Source organism: Acinonyx jubatus, chromosome D4 (assembly GCF_027475565.1).
Source record: "Acinonyx jubatus isolate Ajub_Pintada_27869175 chromosome D4, VMU_Ajub_asm_v1.0, whole genome shotgun sequence".
Lineage (NCBI taxonomy): Eukaryota > Metazoa > Chordata > Mammalia > Carnivora > Felidae > Acinonyx > Acinonyx jubatus.
In genome coordinates, this window is record NC_069391.1 from 728390 (window position 1) to 754356 (window position 25967).

The 25967-nt window shown below is 63.2% G+C and overlaps 4 protein-coding genes across 4 annotated transcripts; 3 read left to right on the forward strand and 1 right to left on the reverse strand.

Annotated features, from left to right (window-relative positions):
- The first annotated feature begins 17 nt into the window (after positions 1-17).
- TMEM203 (transmembrane protein 203) lies at positions 18-1521 on the forward strand. The gene has a single exon (XM_015087665.3). It carries the CDS (start codon positions 258-260, stop codon positions 666-668), a length of 411 nt encoding a protein of 136 aa, XP_014943151.2. The 5' UTR covers positions 18-257; the 3' UTR covers positions 669-1521.
- Positions 1522-3768: 2247 nt separating this feature from the next.
- Positions 3769-12254, forward strand: TPRN (taperin). Its single transcript, XM_015087672.3, has 4 exons — positions 3769-5671; positions 11225-11462; positions 11542-11648; positions 11756-12254. Exons 1-4 carry the CDS (start codon positions 3833-3835, stop codon positions 11816-11818), a joined length of 2247 nt encoding a protein of 748 aa, XP_014943158.3. The 5' UTR covers positions 3769-3832; the 3' UTR covers positions 11819-12254.
- Positions 12255-13534: 1280 nt separating this feature from the next.
- Positions 13535-15338, reverse strand: SSNA1 (SS nuclear autoantigen 1). The gene is made up of 3 exons (XM_027051062.2): positions 15181-15338; positions 14508-14707; positions 13535-14082 (listed from the first exon to the last, which is right to left on the reverse strand). Exons 1-3 carry the CDS (start codon positions 15230-15232, stop codon positions 13975-13977), a joined length of 360 nt encoding a protein of 119 aa, XP_026906863.1. The 5' UTR covers positions 15233-15338; the 3' UTR covers positions 13535-13974.
- A 5-nt stretch (positions 15339-15343) lies between these two features.
- On the forward strand, positions 15344-25708 carry ANAPC2 (anaphase promoting complex subunit 2). Its single transcript, XM_027051041.2, has 13 exons — positions 15344-15504; positions 15768-16390; positions 17384-17516; positions 18509-18683; positions 19078-19197; positions 19554-19671; positions 20387-20568; positions 20925-21066; positions 21374-21449; positions 21538-21741; positions 24719-24848; positions 25046-25281; positions 25380-25708. The coding sequence occupies exons 1-13, from the start codon at positions 15400-15402 to the stop codon at positions 25590-25592; spliced, it is 2457 nt and encodes an 818-aa protein (XP_026906842.1). The 5' UTR covers positions 15344-15399; the 3' UTR covers positions 25593-25708.
- The last annotated feature ends 259 nt before the right edge of the window (positions 25709-25967 follow it).

Genomic DNA, 25967 nt, shown 5'->3' on the forward strand with positions numbered 1-25967 from the left:
GCCCTTAGACCGCGCCCGGCAGGGCATGGCGACCGAGGGGGGCGGGTATCCGTTAGCGGCCGGTGCTGGGTCCCGGGCCGCGGCCAAGATATTGGCGACACGCCAGGACCGAGGGCCGGGGCAGGCGGAGCCGTTCGCTGCCTCGTGCTCGCCGCAGCGGCGCCGGCGGCGGGCGCCGGCGAGGCCCACGGGGAGAGGAGGCGCAGCCCTGCCTGTGGGACGCTCGGCCGGGCCCCGGCCCGCGCTCAACCGGCGCGATGCTCTTCTCGCTCCGGGAGCTGGTGCAGTGGCTGGGCTTCGCCACCTTCGAGATCTTCGTGCACCTGCTGGCCCTGTTGGTGTTCTCCGTGCTGCTGGCACTGCGTGTGGACGGCCTGGCCCCCGGCCTCTCCTGGTGGAACGTGTTCGTGCCCTTTTTCGCCGCTGATGGGCTCAGCACCTACTTCACCACCATCGTGTCCGTGCGCCTCTTCCAGGACGGAGAGAAGAGGTTGGCAGTGCTCCGCCTCTTCTGGGTCCTCACGGTTCTTAGCCTCAAGTTTGTCTTCGAGATGTTGTTGTGCCAGAAGCTAGTGGAGCAGACTCGGGAGCTCTGGTTCGGCTTGATCACGTCTCCGGTCTTCATTCTCCTACAGCTGCTCATGATCCGCGCCTGTCGGGTCAACTAGCCTCAGGCGGGAGTGAACTCTGGACGGCTAGCATGCTGGACCCCAAGCTGAGTTCCTACTTCCACCGTACCAAAGGAGAAGTCTGGGTCTGAAAGGAAAGCCAGCTCCTGCCCTGGCGAGTGCCCAATTTTCTCTCTACCAGTCCATGTCTGAAATTGTTCCCTCAGCAGGGCTAAAAAGAGCAGCCTTGATCCTTAACATGTATTTCCTGTTATTTCATGCTTTGAATAGCTAACCCTGAATTGAGATCCTGAGAGGGACCCCAGGCCATTTCTCTGACAGTAAAATGTCCTGATGGGCTCTGCGTATGTTTATGGATCCTGGGAAAGTACTCCCTGTGCAAGGGCTGCAGAGCTGGTCTTATGGATTTCCTCTGCCCAGAAGCACTAACCTAAGAGCTCACTGCCCCCTCCATCTGGACAGGACTTAGATGCTTGAGCTCAAAGTGTAAACCAGCTTGTGTCTCCTCCCCTGAGCCACTGGGGAGGATGGCCTCTTCTTCATTCCAGCTCAGGCAGACAGGAGTATGTTGAGTAAGCACGACTGGGACCCTATTTGGAGATCTGTCGCCTGAGAGAACTTTGCTTATGAAGCGCTGCTTGGCTTCCTATCCCAGCAGATTGCATCGTCCACAACTTTTCCACCACCACCTTGTGGCCAGCACTGTTAGCACACCTGAGACAGATTTAGGCCTCCCTCAAGGGACCAGAGAGAGGAACAGCTTTGATGCTCATAGGCATCGAGACTTGCAAATGGTCTTGGCCCACATTTGTTGGCCTGAGGTCTTCAGTTTAAGGTGCCAAATGAGAACGTTTGCTGAGATAAAAAATAAAATAAGAGAATGTTTTGCTGAGATGCGCAATGGTTGCCTGACCTCTTGAGGGTGAAACAATATGAATGCTGAGAAGGTCCCTGCTGTGCGATGTAGCTGGTTACAGAGCTGACTGTAGGGAGACAGGAATGCACTAGAGTTTCTTTAGCCAATGTGTGTGTGTGTGTGGGGGGGGGGGGGTGTTCCCTTGGGGAATCCTTGCTTCCTGCCTGGGGAGCCAGGGTGAAGATATAATGGGGTAGGCCTGTGTTGAGGACCTGCTGAATGGTTTGTGTGACATCAGAACCTTGTCTTCCTGCCGGTGTGCAGTCTTTGTAGGCCTGGCCTTGCTGTGGAGCAGGGGTCAGCCAACTATGGCCTGAGGTCTGGTTTTGTACTACCTTTCAGCTAAGAGTAACTTTTCCATTTTTAAAGGATTATAAACATGAACATGTGACAGAAAGTGAATGTGGCCTGCAGTGTCCAGGGTCTCTCAAACTTGGCACTCTTGGCCTTTTGGGTCAAGTCATTCTTTGGGGGGGGGGCGGGGGGAGGGGCTGTTCTGAGCATTGTAGAATACAACATCCCTGGCCAGCATCCCTGGCCTCTACTCACTAGATGCCAGTAGCACGCCTCACTTGTGACAACCAAAAGTGTCTTCATACATTAACAAGTCTTCTGGGGGACAAAACTGCCCCTGGTGAGAACCACTAGGCTAAAATATTTACTGTCCGGCCCTTTCTAGAACAAATTTGCAGTCTTATTCTGGTGAAGCAGCTTTGTGACCCTTTGCCTAGAATGGATGCTGCATGGCCTGAACCATTGAGATGCTTGAGTTGGAGACTGTTCTGCTGTGTCCCACAGCTATAAAAATGTTTCCTACCCAGTATTGGCATAATTTGCGTCAAACTCAGATACAAGCTGAACATTAGAACGGACTTTTATTTATTTCAGTTTATTTACATAATCTCTACAACCAATGTGAGACTCGAACTCACAACCCTGAGATCAAGAGGTCGCACGCTTCTCTGACCGAGCCAGCCAAGTGCCAGGGAGTGTTTTTTTCCCTTTAATGTTATTTTTAGATCGCATGTGTTGTTGTATCCTGTTGTGTTCTGTAGTTCAGGACTGAGTGATCCTGTTGCTGTAGAGGTGATGTGCCTGAGAAGGCTTCGTTTCCTTTGGAAAGGTGATTTGATGAGAGCCGAGGAAGGAGACACTTCTGAAAGCTGAAATCCAGTTTATTTGCTCGGCTCAACAGAATGGAGAGGTGTCAGTCAGTCAGTGCAGACCACCACGGGACCCAGAAGCTGAGAAGGGCACCCAGGTTGAAACCTGCCCCCGGTCTAGGCAGAGCCCCAGGTGTCCTTGGAGCCCTGTCCCTGAGAGGTGAGTGATGTAGCAGGCAGTAGTGCCATTACTGGGAGAGAGGAGGGGAAGGCTAGTAGCATCTCTGCGCCCGTGCCCCCCCGTTTCCCCTTCTCCCCTTGGCTCCACTGGGCCTGAAAGAGTGTGGTGGGTGCTGTGCAGCCCTCAACTGGGAGTGAGCTTCTTCATGGCATGTGGGCAAAGAAGCTGTGCTCTTGGGGTCACTGGCACCCCCTCCAGCCTTGGGATGCGGGAAGTTCAGCAGCTGTTAAGAGGAGTAGTGTGGGGAGGCAACAGGGCGAAATGCACAGTGTGGCTTTTGTGGCTCCTTCTGCGTTAGAGAGCTGTGTGCGGGGAGCTTTGTGCTTCCTCACAGCTTTGCACTCCTGTCCCTGCTTGGCGGGCCCTGGATGGAGTCAGGAGGCTGGTGCGCAGCCCGTGTGCCACTCACGGGAGCGAGAACAGCTTTCCAGTCCTGGACAGGCCCTTCTCCCACTGCACTCTGAGCGCGAGGAACAGGTGGACTGGGTGCTGGCACGATGAGGAAGGGCCGAGCCCAGCCAAGGTCACCCACCGCTCTGGGCCCAGGGGTCCGGCTGGGACTGCCCGCCAGGACCCGCCCCCTCCGGGCTCCGCCCCCCCGGTCGCTGCAGACCAATGGCGCAGAGGCGGAAGTGGGGCCGCCAATGAGCGGCGTGAGGGGTCGGGGGCGTGCCCAAGAGGCCCTTTCCCCAATGGGGACTGGCTCCGGAGACCGGCGCTATCCAACTAAGTCCCCGGGAAAGAGAGGTCAGGGCGAGCGGTGTCCAATCAGCGCGGCCGGCCGTTCTCCCCTGTCGTAGGTGGGGCCGCCGGGCGCGGGGCGGGTCCGAGCCGGCCCCCCGCCGTAGACGGCGGGCGGGGGGCGTGGCCGCGGCGAGAAGGCCGGCGCCGGGCGGCGGCCGCAGTTCCCGGCGCGCGCTGGCTCCGGCACCCGCTCCGCAGCATGGCCGGCCTGGGGCGGCCGGGCCCGGGGCCCCGCGCCGCAATGCCCGCCTGGAAACGGGAGATCTTGGAGCGTAAGCGGGCCAAGCTGGCTGCCCTAGGCGGGGGCGCGGGGGCCGGGGCCGAGGCGGGCGCGGCGGAGCCCTCGGGGCCGGAGGCCGAGCGGCTCGTGCTGGCCGAGAGCCTGGGCCCGCTGCGCGAGAACCCATTCATGCGGCTCGAATCGGAGCGGCGGCGCGGGGCGCGGCGCGGCGGGGGCGAGGGGCCGGCGGGGGCGCGGCCGGTGCAGCAGCTGCTGGAGCTGTACCGCCGCGTGCCGGGCGTGCGCACCATCCGCGCCGACAACATCCTCATCATCGAGTCGGCTCCCGGCTTCCAGCCTGCGGGCCCTGGCCCGGACCCTGGCCCGGACCCTAGCCCTGGCTCGGCCGCCCGCATCCGCGCAGCCGAGGTGCTCGTGTATGAGGCGCCGCCGCCACCCGGCCGTGTCAGCCGTCTGCTCCAGAAGTTCGACGCTCCGGCCGCGCCGCTCCGCCGCGGGAGTCCGGAACGCGGCCGCCCCCCGCCGCCGCACCCACAGCCCGCTCCCGGCCCCGCCGCCCCGCGCGTGGGCGAGCGCGCCGCCCGCTTCGAGCCCGAGGGCCGCGCCACAGGACCCGGGACGCGGCGCAGCGATTTCCTGCAGAAGACCGGCAGCAACTCCTTCACCGTCCACCCTCGGGGCCTGCACCACAGCGCTGGCCCTCGCCCGCTCCCCAACGGGCCTGCGGCCCCCGAGTCCCGGGCGGGTGCTGCCAACGGCCTCGCGGGCTCTGCGCCTGGGCCGGGCGAGTGGAAGCCAAAGGTGGAGTTGGGGGAGCCCCCTGTCCACCCGCCCCCCAGCCCCGGGACCCCCAGTGCCACTCCAGCCGCGTCCCTGGCCTTGCCCATGACCAACTCTGCCAGTGCCACTCCCAGCCAGCGCCAGTGGGTCTCCGCGGCCACCAGCGCCAATGACTCCTTCGAGATACGGCCAGCCTCCAAGCCAGACATGGATCGAATCCCCGCTGGGGACCTCCAGGCCCGGGCCCTGGCCAGCCTCCGTGTGAACTCCCGAAACTCCTTCATGTTCATCCCTAAGCGCAAGGCCTCTGGGGCCCCTCCTCCTGAGGGGAGGCAGGTGGGGGGACTGCCAGAGGGAGAGGTTGGCTGGGCCTCCCAACGCCTGGAGCTCGAAGCCCAGCTGGTGCCTGCAAGGGATAGCGTGCCTGCTGGAGGGAGGAGCCCCTTGGGGGTCGACGAGGGGGGGTGCCCCAGGCCAGCTACCACCCTTGTGAACCAGGCTGTTAGGCGGCAGAGGCTGCCCTCACCACCCCTGTGTCCCTTAGCCGCTGCAGAAGCTAAGCCTGCCCAGGGCCTCGGGGTTTCCAGCTTGGCCAAGGATGGTGGGGAGCCTGGGAGGCCAGGGTTGCCTGTCACCTTCATTGATGAGGTGGACTCGGAGGATGAGGTCCTTCAACAAGCCAAACTGCCCTGCTCGGGAGCCGGGGGACCTCCTTGGTATCACCCGCACCCCACCGGGCCTGGGCACCCATCAGGGCTCCATCACCGAGGTGGCAACACCTTCACCGTGGTGCCCAAGAGGAAGCCGGGGTCCCTGCAGGCCAACGGGGAGTCTGGGCCACAGGAGGCTGAGGAGGAGGAGGAGGAGGAGGAGGCAGGCAGCTTGTCAGAGACCCCTGCTGCCCTGGGGACCTCACTGAAGAAGCGCTATCCCACCGTGCATGAGATTGAGGTGATCGGTGGCTACCTGGCCCTGGAGAAATCCTGTCTCACCAAGGCCGGCTCCTCCAGAAAGAAGGTCAGCAGGGGGCACAGGGGAAGGGGTGCTGGCTGGGCGCGGGGGAGAGAGAGCTGTGGATGTAGCAGGTGCCCACTTCCCAGGACAACTGGCCTGGCTGGGGGATGGCTTCTGTGTGGACCAGAGGAGAGCTGGGGCTGGGTGGCCATGCATGCTCCTGGAGGGGCTGGGCTGGGGGAGGTCCCTGGTCTGGGTTCCAGTAGAGCCCTAATGACCCAGAGAAGACAGCGTGCTGATGGTGTACTTCGCAAGGCTGGCGAGGAGGGTCGGTCCAGCCAGCACCGTGTCTGCTTTTTTGTTCTTGCGGCTCCGTCTGGAATTGGCGGGGCAGACCTGTCTCATCAAGGGTCCAGCTGCAGGAAGTAGTCCTGGGCCTGCTGGTTCCACTCCGGCCTGGCTTTGAGGGTGTAGCCTGCCGTGGTCTTCTGGAGTCCTGGCCTACGTGGGCCAAAGGTGCCAGGACAGAAGTGGGAAGGGGCAGGAGACCTGTGATTTGGGTGTGGTCACATCCCTACCCCACTGTCAGCCTAGGGGCACAGCGCTGGGAGCTGTTCAGTGGCTGGGGGCGGGGGGCGGGGGGGGGGGGCTCTCAGCTCCGCAGAAGGGAGGCTGCCCTGGTGCTCAGCAGGACCAGGCTTCATGCAAGTGTTTATTGAACTCCTATCGTGTGTGTGCCAGGGCCGGGGTGTGTTGCTAGGGGCAGTGTAGACTCTCCCTCTCATGGGGGAGGACAGGCCTCAGACAGAGAGACCCAGGTGCAAGACCAGGAGCCCTGCTGGAGCCTCAGTCCCCAGCTGCTCAGCGACCCGGAACCCTCTGGGCACAAAAAAAAAAAAAAAAAAAAAAGTTCCTCAGATTCTTCCTGGTCATTCCAGCACCTGTGTCTGGCCCTGGGGCAAATTCCAAGGCCAGCCCCACATGACCCCCCTCAGCAGGCATGGGGCAGACGTGTCTTCCCCTGGAACCGAGATGGTGCCTGGCAAGCTTCTGTGTCGGCCGGTGGTATCTCCAGGCTCACCCTTGAAGCTACTTCCGCCATTGGCCTCACTTGCCTTGGGCGATGGGGGTGGTGATGTGCCTTATGTCCACGGAAGCACCCCCCCCTCCCCACCGATGCCTGCTGGTCGTCCAATCACGTAAGCCACCTCCTCCCTCTGACATGAGTTGGACTTGTCTTCCTCCGTGATCACGCCCTGCTCCTTGGGTGAGGGCATCGGTGCTCCTGCTGTCTCCATCTGCTGAGACAGGCATCCACACCCAACTCCCTTCGTACTTCCGGAGGGCCCGTCCTGCCTGCCTGACCTTGACTCACCCTCTCTTTAGTGCCACAGCTCTCCCACCCTCCCTCCTACCCTTAGACACAGTCACCAACCCCACCTCCAGGCTCTAAGCCACCCCTCCCCCTCGTTCCTGCTTCCTGACCTTTGACCCTACGCTCTAGGAGGCAGTACCTTTCCATTCTGGCCCCAAGAAGTGGAGGTGATAACAGTTCCCCACTTTGTAGATGGGGAACCTGAGGGTGGCAGGAGGTCGTGGAGCTTGTGGGGCAGGAATTGAGTGCTGGTTTCTGCTTCTAGAGCCTCGCTCACCTGGCCCCAGCTGGGGAAAGAGCTGTGGGGGTCCTGTGTGGTAGGGTTGGGGTGAGAAGGGCGGGAGGAAGTTCTGGGTGGAAGCAGGCCCTGGCCTGGTCTCCATGCCAGCCTGAGGGAGTTGGGGGTCCAGATGGATGATGCCTGGCAAGCCGAGTGGCCTCACCAGGGCCCTGCCAGAGCAGCGTGGCTACTGGAGGTGACTCCTCCTTGTGGGCACTGCCCCACCCCCGCACCAGCTGCCCGGCAGGAAGAGCCAGAGCTCCTGTTGAGTGGGACAGAGGTGTGGGGCTGCCCGGTCCTTCGGGGCAGTCCGCTGGCTCGGGCCGTCCCCTGTGTCTCGTCCGTTCCCTGGTGGTCCTCCGGCCATCCCTCCAGGCCCTGGGCTGCGGGACCTCGCCCTCGCCTGTACCACGCCAGCCAGCTTGTGGTTTGGGCCCTTGTCCAGCTTGCCTCCATCCTGACTAGGGACTTAGTGGACTGGAGGTTAGTGGGACCTTGGGGCCCTCTGGCTGACCCGGGTAGTGCTGGGAGGTACTGGGGTCTTCCAGGGGGCAGGTGAGGTATGGCTCTGCAGGGGGACTGTCAGGACAGCCTGCCCTTGAGCTGGCAGGTGCGTGTAGGGTGTTGTGACCTTGCTGGGCCTTGGAGGGCTATAGCCCTGTCTTGGTGGTGGGGGCACCCAGCCTGCCATTGTGCCTGGGAGGCCTGCCGGGGATTGGGGGGCGTCTCTACTTGATTGTCTCTTGGCAGAATTGCTGATGCCCTATCTGTCCCTCCCTTAATGGCCAAGCAGGGACTGGCTGCTGGGGGGCATCGTGACCATGCCCCCTCTCACCTCTGCCCCAGCCCCCAGGCTGTGCTGCCGAGTGGGACTGTCCAGCTGCTCTCCACACCTGCCTCCCTCGGGGTTGGTGGGCTGGTGCTCAGGGCCTCTCCCCTTTGTGAGGTGCCACCTGGCCAGGTTCCTGCTTTTCTGGCGGCTCCTTCCCCTCGCCTTTGCCCTCCTCCCCTCCTTACCCTCTGGTTCTCTGCCCAGCCTGAGTGTGTCAGTGTCCCCAGGGCTCAATCTATGACACCCTAGGTCATCTGCCCTCACTTAGGGAGTAACTGCCACCCAGACACCCCAGTCTTGTTGGCCGGGGCTTGGCCCTCAGCCTCGCTCCAGTCCCCAGACCTGTGGTGCGGCTGCCCCAGTCACCTGCTTCCCTGCCGGTGTGGAACGCTGTGCCCGCCACCACCGATGTGTCATGGCTGTGTCCCCTCTGCCCTCCTTCCCCCGCTTCCTACCTGTGCCCCCCCCCCCAGCTCTTCCTGTAGGCACCCACCCTTCATGTTCTTCCTACAGCCCAGGTGCCACTGGGCAGGCCTGGACCCTGCTTCACTCAGCTTCCCCACCGCCAGAGGGTCTGCCTTGGGCTGGGGCATCCGGAAGCAGTGTGGGAGCTTTGGCAGAGACTGTGTGGGGTGGTCCCGTCGTCCCCGAGAACGCAGACTGAGTGGGGGATGGGAGGAGGCAGGCGTGTGCCAGGGAGTGAGGACAGGGCGGGTGCTCACCCCCAGCAGGGGGACTGGTTGAACCCGGCTCCCCGACCAGAGTCCAGGGTGGACGCCCTTCGGTAACCCGAGCTGGGTGTGCACAGGTAGGGCAGGGTGAGGGGGACAAAGGGCCTGTGAGAGCTGGAAGGTGGGCCGACCCAGGACCCACCTGCCGACTGCACTTGGCACAGAGGGCAAAGTCCCCAAGAGCCAGGTGCGTGCAAGTGCCAGCCCCTGGCCACGCCCGGCCCATCTGCCTGGGGTCTGGAGGCTGGCCCTCCCCAGCAGCATTTGTCACAGGGTGTCTTGTGATTCAGAGACCTGCACCCACAAGGAGGCCTGTGAGCCCCACCAGGCCATGGAGTGTGGAGACTGAAGGGAGGCGGATGTGACCCAAGCCCTGGGCCCCAGCTGGGCGCAGACAGTGGCCTGTGAGCGCTGCCCCGCCCCCGCCCCTGCCCGGCCAGGCTGTGCCAGGCTCAGTGCCTGTGCGAGCCCAGCCCCCTCGGTCTCCCTGCTAGGAGCTGGTCATGTGGACTAATGAGGGCACGCTAATCCGGCCGGGCCCTGGCAGCCAGCCCTTCCTGTGTCTTCGGTGGTGGGGGATGGGCCTGGAGGGCTCAGGGTCGTTGGGGACAATGCTGTGTACCCAGGGGTGACTGGACGCCCTGGTCACTGTGGGGCCTTGGGTCAGGGGCAGGCCCCTGGGTTAGGCCTCTGTCTTGCTAGGCTTGGGGCGGGGGTGGCAGCTGGAGGGTTGGGTGGGGCCTGCTGTGGGGACCAGGCAGATTGAGGAACAGTGTGCCTTCAAGCCACGGGAGCAAGTATCTCTTGGTTTTGCCTGACTTGGGTGATCTGCGCTCATCTGCTCTTGTCCCCGACTGTTCGTTTGTGCCGCTAGCTGGGGCAAAGCTGACTGGGCCTGGGCCTGAGATTCGCCCAGCAGGTCTGTGTGTGAACCACACTGAGGTGGAAAGCACGCGAGCTGGGGGTGCCGGTGGCTGTGTGGGGCTGTGTGTGCGCATGTGGCTGTGGGAGGGGGCAGCTGGAGCATGTGCCCTTGTTTGGGGACACTCGCTCAGCCTGGCATTGCCCCCTGAGACCAGTGCCGGGACCCCCTCTGCTGCCCAGGCTGCGAGTCCAGCTTTCCTGTGAGGCCCCTGCATGTCCTGCTGTCGCTGGGCCCCATGGTTCTCTGCCTGGGGGCCCAGCTCCTGCCTCCGGCTCCTTCCAGGGGAGGAGGGGAACTTGAGCTGGCTGCTGGAGTCTTGTGCTCAGGAGTTTAATGTTTCGGGCTCCTGCAGGGCCGCTCCCATCTGCTGCAGGCTGGTGCCTCTCGTATTCGTTACCAACCTGCTGGGCCTGGCCGAACCCTGCTGAGCAAGTCTGGTGGGCCTGTGGCTTTAGTGGGGAGTGGAGTCCTGGGTCAGGGAGTTTGAGGGTCCATCTGCCATCCTGCTTGCGCCTCGCTTCCTCTCCACACCAGCAGCCTCGTCTGCACTCTGAGGCCGTTGGGAGAAAAGAGGATTTGCTCAGGCATGAAATTCTGCAGCCTGCAGAGCGGGCAGTGTAGACAAGGGCCAAGTGGACAGCCCAGGTGGGAGGAAAGGGTCAGCGCGACCCCCACTTGGGTGCAGTTTTGGTCTAATTCTGACTTGGTCTGTAAAATGGGGTGATGGCATTTGGTGTCGCCCCCCTGGGGTTTGGCATATGCCAGCCACCCTGCTTTGCCACCTCATGGACGCCCCGGGGGCCTGGCCTTAGGCGTGTGCCCCGTCCTGCCCAGCAGCACTGGTCCATGCTGAGCTGTGCAGGAAGCGTCATTCGGGTGCCTAGCAAGCCAGGATGTGAACTCGGTCCTGGAGAGAGACCCCAGCCAACAACACACTGCTGGTGGCTGAGGAGGTCGGGCACCCGAGTAGGTGGGCCCCCCGAGTGCCGTCTCACTTAGACCCTGCTCCTGCCATAGAGCCTCTAGGTGGCTGGTGCTCCCCTGCGAAGGCAGCCCTTCAACCCTAGGAGCTGCCATAGAAGTTTCTAGAGACACTGAGACTTTGGGCTCTGGTCCCTGGGCAGGGTTGGTTACCCGAGGTGATGTGACCCTGGGCCTGGGGGGAGAAGGGGATGGGTGGGGTCTGGGAGGCAGGTGTTTGGACACACTGGCCCTGGGTTGCATGGGCAGCCAGAACAACCTTCCTGGGGTCCTTGTGGCCCGGGCCAGCAGGGTGCCGGTAAAGGAGTGGTCTCCGATGAGGGGCAGCCCCCCCACCTTTCAGTTCTGAAGGGTTGATGGCATGTTCTGCTACCTGCCTGGGGCCGCCAACCTCTACCGTGCCTCCAGGGTCACTGTGCCCGGCTCAGCCTGGCTGGAGTAACCCCTGGTAGCCAGGCAGCAGAGCCCTGCTGATGTACCTCCTGTCCTTAGATGAAGATCTCCTTCAATGACAAGCGCCTGCAGACCACATTTGAGTACCCTCCTGAGAGCTCGCTGGTACAGGAGGAGGCGGCTGAGGCCCAGGAGGAGGACGGGGAGGAGGAAGAGGAGGAGGAGGAGTCCAGCTCAGATGGGGTGGTGGAGAAGCCCTTCTCGCTGTTCCTGCCCCGAGCCACTTTTGTGAACAGCGTGGGGCCCGAGAGCCCTCACCTGCCGGACAGCAGCTCAGGTGAGTGCCCACGTGTGGGAATGGGCGGCCCAGTGGGTAGCTGGGCCACACGTCCACACATGTGCCTCTTGGCCCACAGGCTTGTCCGGCTACACTCCAAAACACTCTGTGGCCTTCAGTAAATGGCAGGAACAGACACTGGAGCAGGCTCCGAGTGAGGTGGAGCCCACACCCAAGGAGGTCATGGTGAGCAGGGGTGCGGCTGGGAGGGCCAACACCCAAGGCCTGGGGTGGGGGGTGTCTCTAATGCCTGGATGAGTCCCATTGGCTCCCTCTCTGTCCTTCTCTCTCAGCTCACCCCTGCCAGTCAGAACGACCTCTCAGACTTCCGAAGTGAGCCAGCCCTCTATTTCTGACCCCAGCCCTGCCAGGATGGCCCAGGCTGAGCCCTGGGAGCCGGGCAGTGCCCAGAAGCCCGCCCTCGCTCTGCACCCCCCACCTCTCGCTGCCCTGTTGGGCTCTGCCCTGCCATATCCCACCCTCCCTTCCTGGGGTTGGCCTGAGCCTAGGGCGCCGGGGTCTCCTGCTTCCCTCGAGGCCGAGTCTCACTCTGCAGCCCTGGTTTGGGGGCACTGCCTGTGGAAGATGGACAGGGTCCCACTGGACACCATGCCAGCAGGTGTCTGGTGCATGTGTGAAGGGCTAGGTTGGCTGCCTGTCCTCTGTGGGACTTCCAGCCCTTCCCAGCCCACACCCCCCAACTGCAGACCTCAACTCGCCCCGTTTGTGATGAATGGCAAGTTTTTTCTTGCCTCTAACGATGGATTCAATAAATACCACTGGACAAGGCCTCCTCTGCCTTCCCTGTGTGGTCCTTGGCCAAAGAAGCAGGGAGCAGGGGTGGGGTCTGTGGGGCTCCATCGAGGCCCTGGCAGCGAGGAGGAAGGTACAGTGGGAGCCCAGCCGGGACATCTGTGCCTGGGTATGGGGTAGTCCTGTGTGGCACCCCCACACGTTGCTGTCTGGCGGTCCAGGCGTTCGCTCCCGTAGCCCCGCCTGCCCTGCTTCCCCTCCCAGCCACCCCCCTGGGGGAAGAGGGACCCCCGTGAGCACTTCTGGTCTCTGGGCTGACACAGTGGGAGCTGTAGGGGGAGGAGCACTTTGGGCTTGCTCTCTGGGGTCTGGTACTCTGGCTGGACCAGAGCCGTTTTTAAGGCCAAGCGCCTGGGAGGGGACGAGGAGCGGGCGGAACCTCAGGGATCTCGCCTCCTGTGTGGCTTGGAAAGCCACCTGACCCACAGGAGCCTGCAGCAAGGCTGTAGGAGGCAGACCACTTCCCTGGGGTCCGTGCTAACGGCTGGCAGGAAAACCCAGCAGAATCCAAGAGGCAACAGGAGACACAGAACTGCCTGCTCAGCTTGGAGCTGGGGCTGCTTGTAATCCAGGCAACGGATGCAAGTACATCCCTCCTGAAGAGTCAAGCCCGCGAGAAATGCTGCTTGGCCAAACTTGGGAAGGAGGAGGGTGTTTTTAGTGTTCTGGGTGGAGTGGGCCCAGGTTTCTCCAGACCTTCTCAATACACGCTTCTCAGACCTGCCTAGCTGCAGGGACCCCCATAGGAGCTAACTGGCCAGCAGAGACAGTCCCAGAGAGGACTCAGGGTGGAGGGCTGGGCCCCAGGCAGCGTGGGAGGCTGGAAGTCAGCACGCTTGGTGGGACCAGGAAGAGTGGGGAGTGGTGGTGCTGTGGGGTTGGAGCAAAGTTTAGAATCCTGGAGCTGGGGCACAGCCCTGGCTGGAGAGCGTCTCCCTGGGCCAGGCCTTGTGCTGGGGAATAGGGCATCGCACAGACCGAGACCAACAGGCAGAACACCACCCGACGGGGAGGCTAAGTGCTGGGGTTGGGGGCAGGGGGCCAGCAGCCCTGGTGGGGAGAAAGGGTGGGTGACAAGGTCCCAGGGAATGCTCAAGGGTACCCTCAACTCTGTCCCCAAAGCCAACAAGGCTCGTCACAGGGAAAGCCACTCCAGGCCCTCCTCTGCCACGAAGCCATGCGGCTGGGCTCACATTGGATCTGGGGTCGTGCAGCAGTCCCACGTCCCACATGCAGGACACGGGACACAGGCAGTAAGCTACCTTCACAAAGACAATCTTTACTGACAGTCATAGGCCACCAGGGCAAGCTCTGAGGGGGTGGGCCCCAGCCCCTCCCCTGCTCCCCTGGCCTGGGCACCGAGGTGAGGTGGCTGCCGTGCTGGTGAAAGTAGGGAGCAGGGTCTTTCTGGCAGCCCAGGGCGGGGGTGAGGGGACCTCCGCCCTGAGCGCAACTCACCCAGAGCCTGTCCTTCCCATGTCCTATGAGTACAGGGCCAGGACCCCCACCTGGTGGGCTGTACCCAGGGCTGTACTTGTCACCTGGGGCAGGTGAAGCTGGGCAACTGCCTCTTGGCACCCGAGACAGCGAAAGGAGGCAGCTACTACCACGAAGAATAAAGACGCTTTGAAGACAGGCTTGTTGGGGGTCGAGCCACTGAGGGACGTGGGAGGCAGGCCCCTCCCCACCAATGGCCTCCTCAGCTCTCCCTGCCTCCACTGCTCTTGTGCTCCGAGGCTGTGGCTTTGGTCAAGTTCCCGGCTTCCCTCTTCAGGACACTAAGCAGAGTCTGCGAGCTTTCCAGGATCTGGAAACGGGGACACGAGACGGCTGTCACTATCCCTCTCGTCAGAAGGCTCGCACAGTCCAGCTCTGCTCCTACCGAGCCGGTGCCAAGCCTGGGGCAGAAGCAGGGAGAGGAAGCCCCTGACAGGAGGGTCGGACAGGGTCAGGAGAGCCTTTAGCCCAAAGCCCCCCTCCTTGCACCCTGGGAAGCCAGACGAGATGAGCTCTGGCCCTTGCTGCCACTCTCTGCCCGTGGTCTGGGCCAAGCCATAAAACTACGGTGCACAGAACAGGACTTGGGGCGTGCCGGGCCCCACTGACAGCCCCACTGTCATCCCACAGCGGTCCTGACCATGTTGTAGTCCTGTCGCCTCTGCCCGTGGGTGCCCCCAGGCCACCCCCCGCAGGCCACAGGCATGCAGGCTCCCTGCCGGCCCCGAGCCCCACCTTGAGGTAGGCAGCCTCTGTCTCTGCGATGGTCCGGTCAAACTCGTTGCGAGAAGCAATCTTGCGCGCCAGATTCTCGTTGACTCGGGCCAGTTTCTCTGTCAGCTGCCTCACCTCGCTCTGCAGCCGCTGCTTCTCATCCTCCTCCTGCTGGATCTGCCGACACAACTCCTCTCGCTTCTGACACAGCTCCTCGATGCCTACAGTGGGCCGAGCGGGGCAGGCGCTGTGGACCCAGGGCAGGAAGGACAGCAGCACCCCTGCCACTCTGGAGCCCACTGCTGTGTAGGAGGAGAGGGTGGCGGGAGGCCCGGGGCTGGCTCGGCCACCTTCCACCGCCGCCAGGCCAGGCTCCGACCGCCCAGGGGTTCTCGGGGTTAGAGAAAGCACCGCACCGGACCAGCAGGCGTGGCGCCCGGGCGGCAGTGCGTGCTCTAGCCATTCGTTCCTTGGCTCTCTCCACAGATACCCAGGGCTTGGTGCGTGCCACAGAGCGGCCGTGCGCCGGGCGGGTCCGACGGCCACCGGCGCCTTCCCAGCCGAGACACCCACGCACGGACCGTTGCACCCCACTCGGCCGCGCGCTGCGGGCCAGCTACTGCCTCGGCCTGCACGCCGGCGAGCCCCGCGCCCTCCCAGCCCGCCCGGCAGACCCCGCCGCGCGGCCGCTCACACTTGACTAGCTCGTTGTTGTAATTCTGCAGCGCCGCGCCCTGCTGGGTCATGGTCGCCGCTTGGGCCGCGACCACTCCAACCGCCGCCAGCTCCTCGCCGTTCGCGCCTGCGCACTGCCTTCCAACAGCGCGCCCTCCGATACGTCACCGAGGCGCGCCTCTCGTGTGCGTCATCGCCGCGCGCCGCGCCGCGAAGCCCTGGGAGCTGGTGGGCGCAGATGGCGACGGCGGTGCGAGACGGCGACCCCGGGCCTGCACAGGAACTGTTGGTGGCCTGGAACACCGTGAGCACCGGGCTGGTGCCGCCGGCCGCGTTGGGACTGGTGAGGCCCCGGAAGAGGGCAGCGGGTCCGCGCGGGGTTCCGGGGACCCTGCGCGCTTTACTAGGACGTCCACCCTGGGGTTCGTTCCGCTGCGGAGGCGGCCCTTCCCTAGCGTCGGCCAAGCATCCGTGCGTCGTGGACGAGGGGTAGCGGAAATCCCGCAGCTTCCCCTCCGCTCTGTCCCTTTCCCCGCTTCTCCCCGCGTGTCAGTGCCCTTCCCACCGCTACTCTGTGTCCCCTTCTCACGGTTCCCTGCACTCCAGGCGTCCTCCCGGACCAGCGGTGCGGTGCCGCCAAAGGAGGAGGAGCTCCGGGCGGCGGTGGAGGTTTTGAGGGCCCACGGTCTGCATTCGGTCCTGGAGGAGTGGTTTGTAGAGGTGCTGCAGAACGACCTGCAGGCCAACATCTCCCTTGAGTTCTGGAATACTATCTCCCAGCGTGAGAACTGTGCAGACGAGCCCCAGTGCCTTCTGCTTCTCCTTGACGCTTTCGGCCTGTTGGAGAGCCGCCTGGATCCCTACCTGCATAGTCTAGAGCTGCTGGAGAAATGGACTCGCCTGGGCTTGCTGATGGGCGCAGGCGCTCAGGGGCTGCGGGAAAAAGTCCACACCACCTTGCGGGGCGTCCTGTTCTTTTCCACTCCCAGAACCTTTCAGGAGATGATTCAGCGCCTCTATGGGCGCTTTTTGAGAGTCTACATGCAGAGTAAGAGGAAGGGGGAAGGGGGCACAGACCCAGAACTGGAGGGGGAATTGGACAGCAGGTATGCCCGTCGCCGGTACTACCGGCTTCTGCAGAGCCCGTTGTGTGCGGGATGCGGCAGTGACAAGCAGCAGTGCTGGTGCCGCCAGGCCCTGGAGCAGTTTCACCAGCTCAGCCAGGTCCTGTGAGTACTCGTGCCTGTGTGGCCACGCCTCTGTTCTTGCCTCTGGCTGGCTGTCCTGGGTCCAGCTGGCTGGGTGGGGTGGGGGGTGGGGTCTCTGCCGGATCGTCCTGGGTGTGGCCAGGGGCGGGTCCCCAGGATCCCCGCGCTGTGAATTTATACGTTTTGTTTTGGACACAGGTGTGTGTCTGCCACTCACACTAGCTCTGGGTTTCCGCTCTTTGCTTACTCTGAGACCCTAGGGATTGCAAATTTTCTGGGCCACGTAGAATTCTGCTGTGCCTTCTGTAGGCTCCCTGGGGAAGGGATGGTGTTCATCCTCTCTTGTAATTGCAAGAGGTGGGCTTGCTTTTTTTATTCTTTCCAGACAAGTTGGGGATTAGGCTAACACGCTGGGCAAGCAGATTGCTTTTCCAGCCTTTTAAAGAGGAAAGGATTTTGCTGTCGCCGTTAAAGCTGGGTTCTGAGCTGTGAGCCTTTAATCCTTTGTGGTTGCTGGTAATGATCTTGTCACGTTGAGTGAAGCGGCAGCAGCACAGCTGTTGGGAAGGGGGAGGGGCTTCTAGCTGGACTGAGGGAGGGGCCCTGTTGCTGGCAAGGGTCAAGGAGGCCCTGGATGGCTTTTGCTGGTTCATCCCAGATGCAGGGTGCCCAGAAATGTTCTCTCTCGTTTTCTCGAGTTCATTCGCCGTCGCTGACCAGGGTCTGCACCCAACGGCATAACTGGTGGCGTCTATGCTCACCTGGTCAGGACGGTGATATATTTAGCTGTTGCTTCAGAGCCATGTTTAAGGAGATGCGGTTTTAGCCCTGAGAGCCACACCCACTCCTCACATGGGCAAGGCCAGGGTCTCAGGCTGGGCAGAGAGGCCAACTGGGGAGGGCAGGGCTCTGTCCTCCCCAGCAGCTTTTCCTTGAAGCCTTCGGTACAGAGGGCGCTGGGTGTGAGGGGGAGCAGGGTACTCCGTGTGCTCCACGAGCAGGGCTGTCCTCCAGACACAGGCTGAGTCTGTTGGAGCGGGTCAGTGCGGAAGCTGTGACCACCACCCTGCACCAGGTGACCAGGGAGAGAATGGAGGACCGCTGTCGGGGCGAGTACGAGCGCTCCTTCCTGCGAGAGTTCCACAAGGTAAGGACAGCCTCTCGGGCCCTGTTCCCTGGGGGCTGTAGAACAGGTTTCTGGCCAACCTGACACCCTAGTGGTCTTAGAAGCAGCCACAATATGGGGACTTGGACGAGCTAGGACCTGGCTGGTGGATGAAGCTGTCTTGGTGCTGGGTGGAAGCTGGCCCTTCCCGGCCTGCCCTTGTGACCACAAGATAGAGCCCGTGACCTGCTCAGCAAGGTCTGTGAGAAATCACTTGGCTGGAGGCGGTGCCAAGGTCTGGGGTGTCCCGCTGAGGGGCCTCAGGGCGCCCGTGCTGTTGGGGCGTGGTCTGGGGCTCTGCCCTGGTCGCCCTAGAGCCGGGGAGGTGCTGGCCCAACCGCAGGGGACCGTCCAGCCTGCCCCTACTTCCCGCATGTCATTCTCCGCTGCTTCCTGGTGTCTGCGTCCCAGGGCGCAGATTAGCTGTGGTGGGGGTTCAAAGCAAGTGTCTGTACAGCAGCGGTCTGGAGTGGGTGTGAGCCCAGAGGCCTGGCCGGGGCACCTGTGTTGCCCCCAGGTGGTAGAGTATCGGGATGTTGTCATCAGGGGCTGCGTAGTTTGTGGGGGAACGTGTGCATCCTAGGCTCTGTGCGGCTGTTTTGCCTATAAGTTTACGCGTGTGTGCTCAGAAGGGCCCTTACGTTGTCCCACGTGGTGGGACTAGTCAGGTACGTGGCCCCCAGGGTGTGTCTGTCCACCAGGTCAGAGGTGAGCGTTCTCTCCGTGCTCTGCATCAGGGCCACTGTTGCTAGAGATAAGCCTGGGCTCTGGTGCTCATCGGGTGTGGGGACACATCGATGGGAGGCCTGGGAGGCCCACTTTGGACCCGTTATCCTGCTGGTTTCAATGTGCTCCTAGTGTCCAGGAGCCTTAGAGACTCCCCAAGACTGGATGCAGTGCGGGTAGCCTCTGCTCCATGTCGGGCTGGGGTTCATTCAGCTCCTCACCTCCCTACACCTGCACTCTCCCGACAGTGGATCGAGAGGGTGGTCGGCTGGCTCGGCAAGGTATTCCTGCAGGATGGCCCCGCCAGGCCCGCGTCCCCGGAGGCTGGCAACACACTGCGCCGGTGGCGGTGCCACGTGCAGAGGTTTTTCTACCGTATCTATGCCGGCCTACGCATCGAGGAGCTCTTCAGCATCATCCGAGGTCGGCCCCCTGCCCGCTGAAGTGGCCACCTTCCCCGTGCCTTCGCCATTCAGATCCTTCAGGCGGTCAGGGGCACTTAGGACAGACAGTGGCGTCCCAAGCAGAGCTGGGCCCGCCAGTGTGGCCCCCAGACGGTGCTTCTGGGCGTCCACCCCCATCCTGTCGGCGGCTCCATGCTCCTGCTCTGTCCTTGGGCACTCGGGGGCGGGGCGGGGGCTGGAGGGCACATGACCGCCCAGGGATGGCCTGAAGCACCTAGTGGTGTTTCTCATCACTGCTGAGTGGAGGCGCCACCGCTCACCCTCTGTGCCCTGCCGACCTTGTGTCCTTTCTTGCACGCACAGCACGTGCGTGCTTGCACGTGTGTGTGCAAGGGTCCACACTCTTCCTACAGACTTCCCAGACTCCCGGCCAGCCATCGAGGACCTCAAATACTGCCTGGAAAGGACCGACCAGAGGCAGCAGCTGCTCCTGTCTCTCAAGGCTGCCCTGGAGACGCGGCTCCTCCACCCAGGTGCCTGAGCTGCTGCCCAAGAGGCCAGTCTCCTCTGCCTGTAGGGGCCTGTGTAGGGTGTGGGTCTGTGCGGTCCTTAGGAGCTCCTCCTCATCCTCCCTTGAAGAGAGTCCTGGGAAGTGATGGGAGTGGCCTGGGGCAGACCGCCCAGTGAGGGGAGGGCTCGGACCTTGGAAAGTTCCAGGGAAAGCACATGAGAGTTAGGGGAGAAGGGGGACAGCGTCCCGTGGGTCGCAGTGGTATCCTGGGGAGTGAGGTCACAGTGGTGGCCGAAAAACCCACCTGGCCAGGGCGCTGCCGCTCAAGGGACAACTCCTGGGTGCTGCTGTGACTACTGTCCTTTCTCCTGGCCGTAGGGGTCAACACGTGCGACATCATCACCCTCTATATATCCGCCATCAAGGCACTGCGTGTGCTCGACCCTTCCATGGTCATCTTGGAGGTGGCTTGTGAGCCCATTCGCCGCTACCTGAGGTGAGCCCCGTGGCCAAGCTCCAGGCTGCTGCTCGGACCTGGGGTCCTTGTCTCTTGGCTCCATTTGTGCAGCCAAGTTCCCCGTGGGTCCTTGTGGCCCCCGAAACACCAGGGACACTCTGTCCCTCCTGTTGGGCCACATGACCTGGCCACGGCCCGGGCTTCTTCGTCTTGTGGGTGCCACCACGTCCATGGGCAGACACTGGGGACCCACCCTGCAACCCTGCTCTCTGTTCCCATCCCCTTTTCCTAGTCCATAGAGGCCCCGGCTCAGCTTTAGCTTACTGACCAAGACCCAGGCTGAGGCCGGGGCGGGGAGGGGACCCCTGTGCATGAACGGCAGTGACTCCCAGGCTGTCTGTCAGAGGACGTGTTTGAACGGGTGCTGGGGCACAGCTGTCTGGAGACCCCTCGGGACAGTAGAGGCTCAGGGCTGGGGCTGGGAGGCATCTGGTGCTTCCCTGACTCACGTCTGCTGCCTCTTGGTTGGGAAGGCCCTGGCCTAGATCCCGTATTATTTTAGTTCTCGGCGTTCCCGAAAACGGTGGGGTTTATCTTATGATCAGTATTACTGTTTTCTGAGAGAAAGTTTGATGGACCCATCCTAAGCACGTGGCCAACGGGGGTGCTGGCTGCCGGGGTGAGGTGGGGTGCCGTGGTGTGGGCAAACAGGGAGAGAGGTGCCGTGAAGGCCAGCGGTACTCACATCTGGCAGGACGCGGGAGGACACGGTGCGGCAGATTGTAGCCGGGCTGACGGGGGACTCGGATGGGACGGGGGACTTGGCTGTCGAGCTGTCCAAGACAGACCCGGCGAGCCTGGAGACTGGTCAGGACAGCGAGGATGACTCTGGCGAGCCCGAGGACTGGGTCCCTGACCCTGTGGATGCCGATCCAGGTCGGTGCCACCAGCCCCACCTGGCTCTGGGTTTTGGGGGACGCTCCAGCAAGGCAGGCGTCTGATTCCACAGGTGCCCGAAAGCTTGAGGGGATCAGTTGTCAGCACCCGCCCCGACCCGCTTCTGCAGGGGGCTCTGGCTGGCTTGAGTGGGCCCACGATGGCCTGTGTCTCCGTCCAGCTTGCCGGAAGAGCAGATTCCCAGGCGGCCTGTGCACTACCCACCCCGCCCCTCGCCTGGGATCTGGGCCTGGGCCTCACGGGCGTGGCAGGGTGGGGCCTGCGTGGGCGCGGATGGTGCTTCCTCGGTCCCTGCCCTGCGAGATGCCATTGGTGCCGGTCCCCGTGCCGTGCAGGGAAGTCCAGCTCCAAGCGGCGCTCCTCGGACATCATCAGCCTGCTGGTCAGCATCTACGGCAGCAAGGACCTGTTCATCAACGAGTACCGCTCGCTGCTGGCCGACCGCCTCCTGCACCAGTTCAGCTTTAGTCCTGAGCGGTGAGGCCCGCAAGGCGCCACTGGGCCGCAGGGGGCGCCGCTGCCTGCTCTCCGGCGGGGAGGTGCACCCGTGCTCAGCCGTCACCCTGGAGAGGCCTGGGGGGAGGCCCAGGGGCTCGGGGAACCAGATCCCCGGGACCCCTGGGCCTCAGCCGGGACGGAGTCCAGGGTCTCGGTGGCTGGAGCTGCACTTTGCCCCTCTCCCCCTGGGGTGTCCCTGCGCTGGGTGGGGGAGGGTGCCCGCTCCGCTACGGGTGCTGCTCGGGGTGGGGGCGCGCCACGCCCCCTCAGAGATGCGTTCTTCCAGGGAGATCCGCAACGTGGAGCTGCTGAAGCTGCGCTTTGGCGAGGCTCCCATGCACTTCTGCGAGGTCATGCTGAAGGTGGGCACGCGGGGCTCCTGCCCACCTGGCCCGGCCTCACCCTGAGCCCAGCCCCGGGGCCTTCGTGAGACCTCGTTCCTCCCCCCAGGACATGGCGGACTCCCGTCGCATCAACGCCAACATTCGTGAGGAGGACGAGAAGCGGCCCATAGAGGAGCAGCCGCCTTTTGGGGTCTATGCCGTCATCCTGTCCAGCGAGTTTTGGCCTCCCTTCAAGGACGAGAAGCTGGAGGTCCCCGAGGACATTAGGGAGGCCCTAGAGGTCTACTGCAAGAAGTACGAGAAGCTGAAGGTACAGGCCACACCTCCCTCCGGTGGCAGGTGGGGGCTGCATCCTGACCTGGTGACCCTTCCGAGCAGGCTGTGCAACGGGACCTGGGTGCGACCCACCTGTGCGGCTCTCTGCTGACACCTCTCCTGTGCCTCTGCGTCGGGGCAGGAGGGCGCAGCCCCCGTTCTGCTCCCCTCGTCCCTTAGGAGCCTCTGCACGTGTGCGTGCACACCCACACTGGGGGAGGGGCCGGGCCGCTTCTGCCCTCTGCGCCTCCGGGTGGCCCCACCTTCCCGGGCTTCCTCTTCCACTGTCTACTCTCTGACATCTCAGAACCGGGGGCTGGGGCACCGGGCTCGCCCCAGAGAGAGTCAGGGGGCTGTGTGTGCCCCATGGGCGTCTGCCTCCAAGCAGTCTCCAGATTGCTCATGAAGCATTCAACTTCCAGGACTCTGCCCTGGCCTTGCCACTGCCTGGCTTGCTTCCCTAGAAGCTGCTTTCCCAGAGGATGGCTCAGCCATGCCTTTCTGCTCAGGCCTAATCACCTGATGTGACGGCCATGCCTCAGCGTGCTTTGTCCTGACTCCAGCTGGATACTAGAGTGGCAGGAGCAGGCCCCGGGGCTGGAGGTCGGACCTGTGGCCACAGTGTCTCTGCCTCACACCAGCACTCTTGGCCCGAGGATCACGTTGGACACGGGGGTGGCCACACAGCCCACAGAGTATCCTTGCTTGTGTTTTCTGTCGGTGGCCTTGCGTCTTTCCCGCCGCAGGCTGCAGTGGTGGCTGTACGGTCGTGGGCTTGGAGCTGGAGAGCCTGTCTGTGGCTCTCCTGCTTGTGACCTGGGCAAACTGTGGGTTCTGCTTCCGTTTCCCCCCTACAAGGTGGGGTTCTCTGTCGCCTCCTCCTTTGGAGCTGAGGGGGTGAGGGGGCTACTGAAGACTCCCTTGTGTTGGTCAGCAACAAAGTGCCACGATCGGGGCTCAAAACAGTGCAGGCGTATCGTGTTAGTTCTGGCAGCTGGGCGTCCAGGATCGATCATAGGGCTGCACTCTGTCCAGAGGCTTGAGGGAGGGTTCCTCCTGCTGCTTCCGGCTTCTGGTGGCTCTAGGCGTCACTTGACTTGTGGCCACATCAGCCCAACCTCCGCCTCTGTTGTCACATGGCATTCTCCCTGTGTCTCTTTGTGTCCACGTTTCTTACAAGGACACCAGTCATGTTGGATTAAAGGCCCACCCTATTCTAGAATGACCTCGCTTGAACGAATCGGCGTGTGGTAATCTGATGTCCAGATGCAGTTACATTCTGAGTTGTCAGGGGTTAGGACTTTAACATCCTTAACTATGAGGGACACAGTTCAACCTATAACAGTCCACCCTGTGCCCCCCCCCCCCGCCCCGAATTCGTGTGCTTCCCACATGCAAAACACATTCATCCAACATCCCCCGAAGTCTTAAGCCATTCCAGCACCACGTTTACGTCACCCCACACCTCACAGTTTGGTATCTGAGTGGCATCTGAATCGGGCAGGAGCGAGACCGAGCGCAGCTCATCGAGGGCAGTCCCTCTCCGGCTGCGAGGTGTGGCACAGACCCCTCCGTTCTGAGAGGGTGACTTCTCAAGGAAGGAGGGGGGTCACAGGCTCAAAGCAAGTCCAAAAGCCAGTGGAGGCACTGCTCTGGGTTCGAGGCTGTCTTCGTCTGCCCCCCCTGCCAGGCCGGGCCGCCACGCTGCCGTTCTCCCGCTGAGCCCTCCTCAGCGGGCCGTCTCTCCGTTTTCGGCCGGGTCGCCGTAAAATTCTCAGGAGCCTCGTCCTCCCTGCAGCTCCCAGTCGTCCAGGCCTTTGGCCGTGGGCCCTCGCAGACACCCTTCCTGGACCGCCCAGTCTGTCCTGGCTCTTCTGAGGACGCTGGTCGGCTCCCACGTCAGAGCTCGGGTCTCTGGCGCCCTCTGGGCTCGGTCTCTAGAGCACACAGAGAAGAGCAGCACCCCTGCCTTCGCGCGGGCTCCCCCCCCCCCCCCGCCCCGCCTCACCCCTGCTGCCGCTGCGAGGCCATCCCTCCCACGTTTGCGGAGTCTCCTCAGCCCAGTGTTGGTTCATCGTGCTGGGGTGTGCTTTCTGCCCAGCAGGGTGGTGCTCAGACAGGATCCTGCCACCACATAGCAGGGCCACACTGTCTCCAGTTTGCCGTGGCCTCTTCCTCCTCGTGACACCTCTTGTGGCTTTCCTGGCCGTGTCCCTGCCGACAGTCTCTCCGGGGCAATTCAGGCTCTTAGAGGCATGCAGCCCACAGCTCTTCCAGCCTCTGCCTGTCACCCAGCTCCGTGGACTCACACTTCTGGGAATTTGTTACAGCAGCACCCCCTTCCCGGGACCAAAATGCGTCACTTTCTCGTGGCTGCCATAACCAAGTGCCATGACGCGGGTGCTTGCAACAACGGAGATCTTTTTCTCCACTCTGGAGGCCAGAGCAGAGGTCAGGGCGTCAGCAGGGCTGTGCGCCTCCGAAGGCTGTGGGAGAGGGTCCCTCCGCCTCCCCAGCATCTGGTGTTGCAGGCCACCCTCGGTGTTTCTCGGCTTGTGGCTGCATCCCTGCCGTCTCTGCCTGTCTTCGCACTGTCTTCCCTCTTGCAAGGGTGCTGACCGAGCTACGTCAGGGCTCGCTGTAGTTCGGATGACCTTGTCTTAACTAGGCCCGTCTGCAGCGGCCTCGTCTCCAACCCAGGTCACGTTCTGAGGTCCTGGGGGTTGCGATGTCGGGCGTCTTTCAGACACCGTTAACTCACCAGCAGCCCTCATTGTTCAGTCCTATCAGATCGTGGTAGTGGAGGGCGTGGGAAGCGGAGCCCTGTCTTCTATCCACCCTGCTGCCCACTGCCGGGGGGGCGGGGGGCAGTGAGGGAGCTCTTCTGTCACCTGGTGCCAGGTGGCGGAGTCCCACTCAGCTGGGCTCAGCTGGGCCCCCGGGCTGCTCGTGCTGACTGCGGCCCTCCCCAGGCCATGCGGACCCTCAGCTGGAAGCACACCCTGGGCCTGGTGACCATGGACGTGGAGCTGGCCGATCGTACCTTGTCTGTGGCAGTGACTCCCGTGCAGGCGGTGGTCTTGCTCTACTTCCAGGACCAAGGTGAACCCACTGGCCCCTGGCTGGCCTGCCCCAGCCTTGCCTCCTGGGGGGGGACCAGTGCCAGGCACTGCTCCGTGTGGCTGGGGGGTGGGGGGGGTGGAGGCTGGGGGCGGGACTCGGCCTCCTGGGGCTGCCCCCTGGGAAGGTGAGCGGGCCGACGAGGCCCAGTGGCTAGTGTTCCCGGCCGCCCCGTGCAGCCAGCTGGACCCTGGAGGAGCTGAGCAAGGTGGTGAAGATGCCCGTGGCCCTGCTGCGGCGGCGCATGTCCGTGTGGCTGCAGCAGGGAGTGCTGCGGGAGGAGCCTGCCGGGACCTTCTCTGTGGTGGAGGAGGAGCGGCCCCAGGACCGGGACAGCATGGTGCTCCTTGACAGCGACGATGAGAGCGACTCCGGCATGGCTTCCCAGGCCGACCAGAAGGAGGAGGAGCTGCTGGTGCGGCCGGGGGCGGGGGCGGGGGCCTGGCTCGGCCTCTGGTGCGGTGGCCGCGCGGGAGGGTGGCCTGACGGCCAGCCTGGCCTCTGTGTCCCCAGCTTTTCTGGACGTACATCCAGGCCATGCTGACCAACCTGGAGAGCCTGTCGCTGGAGCGTATCTACAGCATGCTGCGCATGTTCGTGGTCACCGGCCCCGCGCTGGCCGAGATCGACCTGCAGGAGCTCCAGGGCTTCCTGCAGAAGAAGGTGAGGGACCAGCAGCTGGTCTACTCAGCCGGTGTCTACCGCCTGCCCAAGAGCTGCAGCTGACGCGCCCACTGCGCCCTTCCCGCGACGTCCCCACGGAGGGAGGGTGGCTGGGGGGGTGCCCCCCGTGCCCCTGCCCGGCCCCCGGAGTGCACAGTAAAGCAAATGGTTCTCTATCCTTTCCCTGTCCTGGTGGCTTTGTGGGCCCATCGCGGGCGTGTGGTCCGGGTTTGGCCTTCACAGCGGCCTCTCCAGCTCAGCCTAGCAGGGCCTGGCTCCCTGGGAGCAGGTGCGGGGAAACACACGAGTGTCCGGGCCCAGCCCCGCCTGCACACCTGTCACCGGGCTCCAGACCCACGGTCCTGGCACGTGGACGTCCCTGGAGCACACGAGGGGTCCTGGCACCGCCCCCAGCCCCTGAGGTCCCGGGAGGCAGGG

Excerpts from the sequence above, each read along its gene's own strand:
- TMEM203 (XM_015087665.3), top strand. The coding sequence starts at position 258 with ATGCTCTTCTCGCTCCGGGAGCTGGTGCAGTGGCTGGGCTTCGCCACC.
- TPRN (XM_015087672.3), top strand. The coding sequence starts at position 3,833 with ATGGCCGGCCTGGGGCGGCCGGGCCCGGGGCCCCGCGCCGCAATGCCC. Across the intron at positions 5,672-11,224 it reads CCGGCTCCTCCAGAAAGAAG|ATGAAGATCTCCTTCAATGA; the intron begins GTCAGCAGGGGG and ends TCCTGTCCTTAG. Across the intron at positions 11,463-11,541 it reads CCTGCCGGACAGCAGCTCAG|GCTTGTCCGGCTACACTCCA; the intron begins GTGAGTGCCCAC and ends CTTGGCCCACAG.
- SSNA1 (XM_027051062.2), bottom strand. The coding sequence starts at position 15,232 with ATGACCCAGCAGGGCGCGGCGCTGCAGAATTACAACAACGAGCTAGTC. Across the intron at positions 14,708-15,180 it reads CAACAACGAGCTAGTCAAGT|GCATCGAGGAGCTGTGTCAG; the intron begins GTGAGCGGCCGC and ends GGCCCACTGTAG. Across the intron at positions 14,083-14,507 it reads CAGAGGCTGCCTACCTCAAG|ATCCTGGAAAGCTCGCAGAC; the intron begins GTGGGGCTCGGG and ends CCCCGTTTCCAG.
- ANAPC2 (XM_027051041.2), top strand. The coding sequence starts at position 15,400 with ATGGCGACGGCGGTGCGAGACGGCGACCCCGGGCCTGCACAGGAACTG. Across the intron at positions 21,450-21,537 it reads TCTGCGAGGTCATGCTGAAG|GACATGGCGGACTCCCGTCG; the intron begins GTGGGCACGCGG and ends TCCTCCCCCCAG. Across the intron at positions 24,849-25,045 it reads GCTCTACTTCCAGGACCAAG|CCAGCTGGACCCTGGAGGAG; the intron begins GTGAACCCACTG and ends CGCCCCGTGCAG.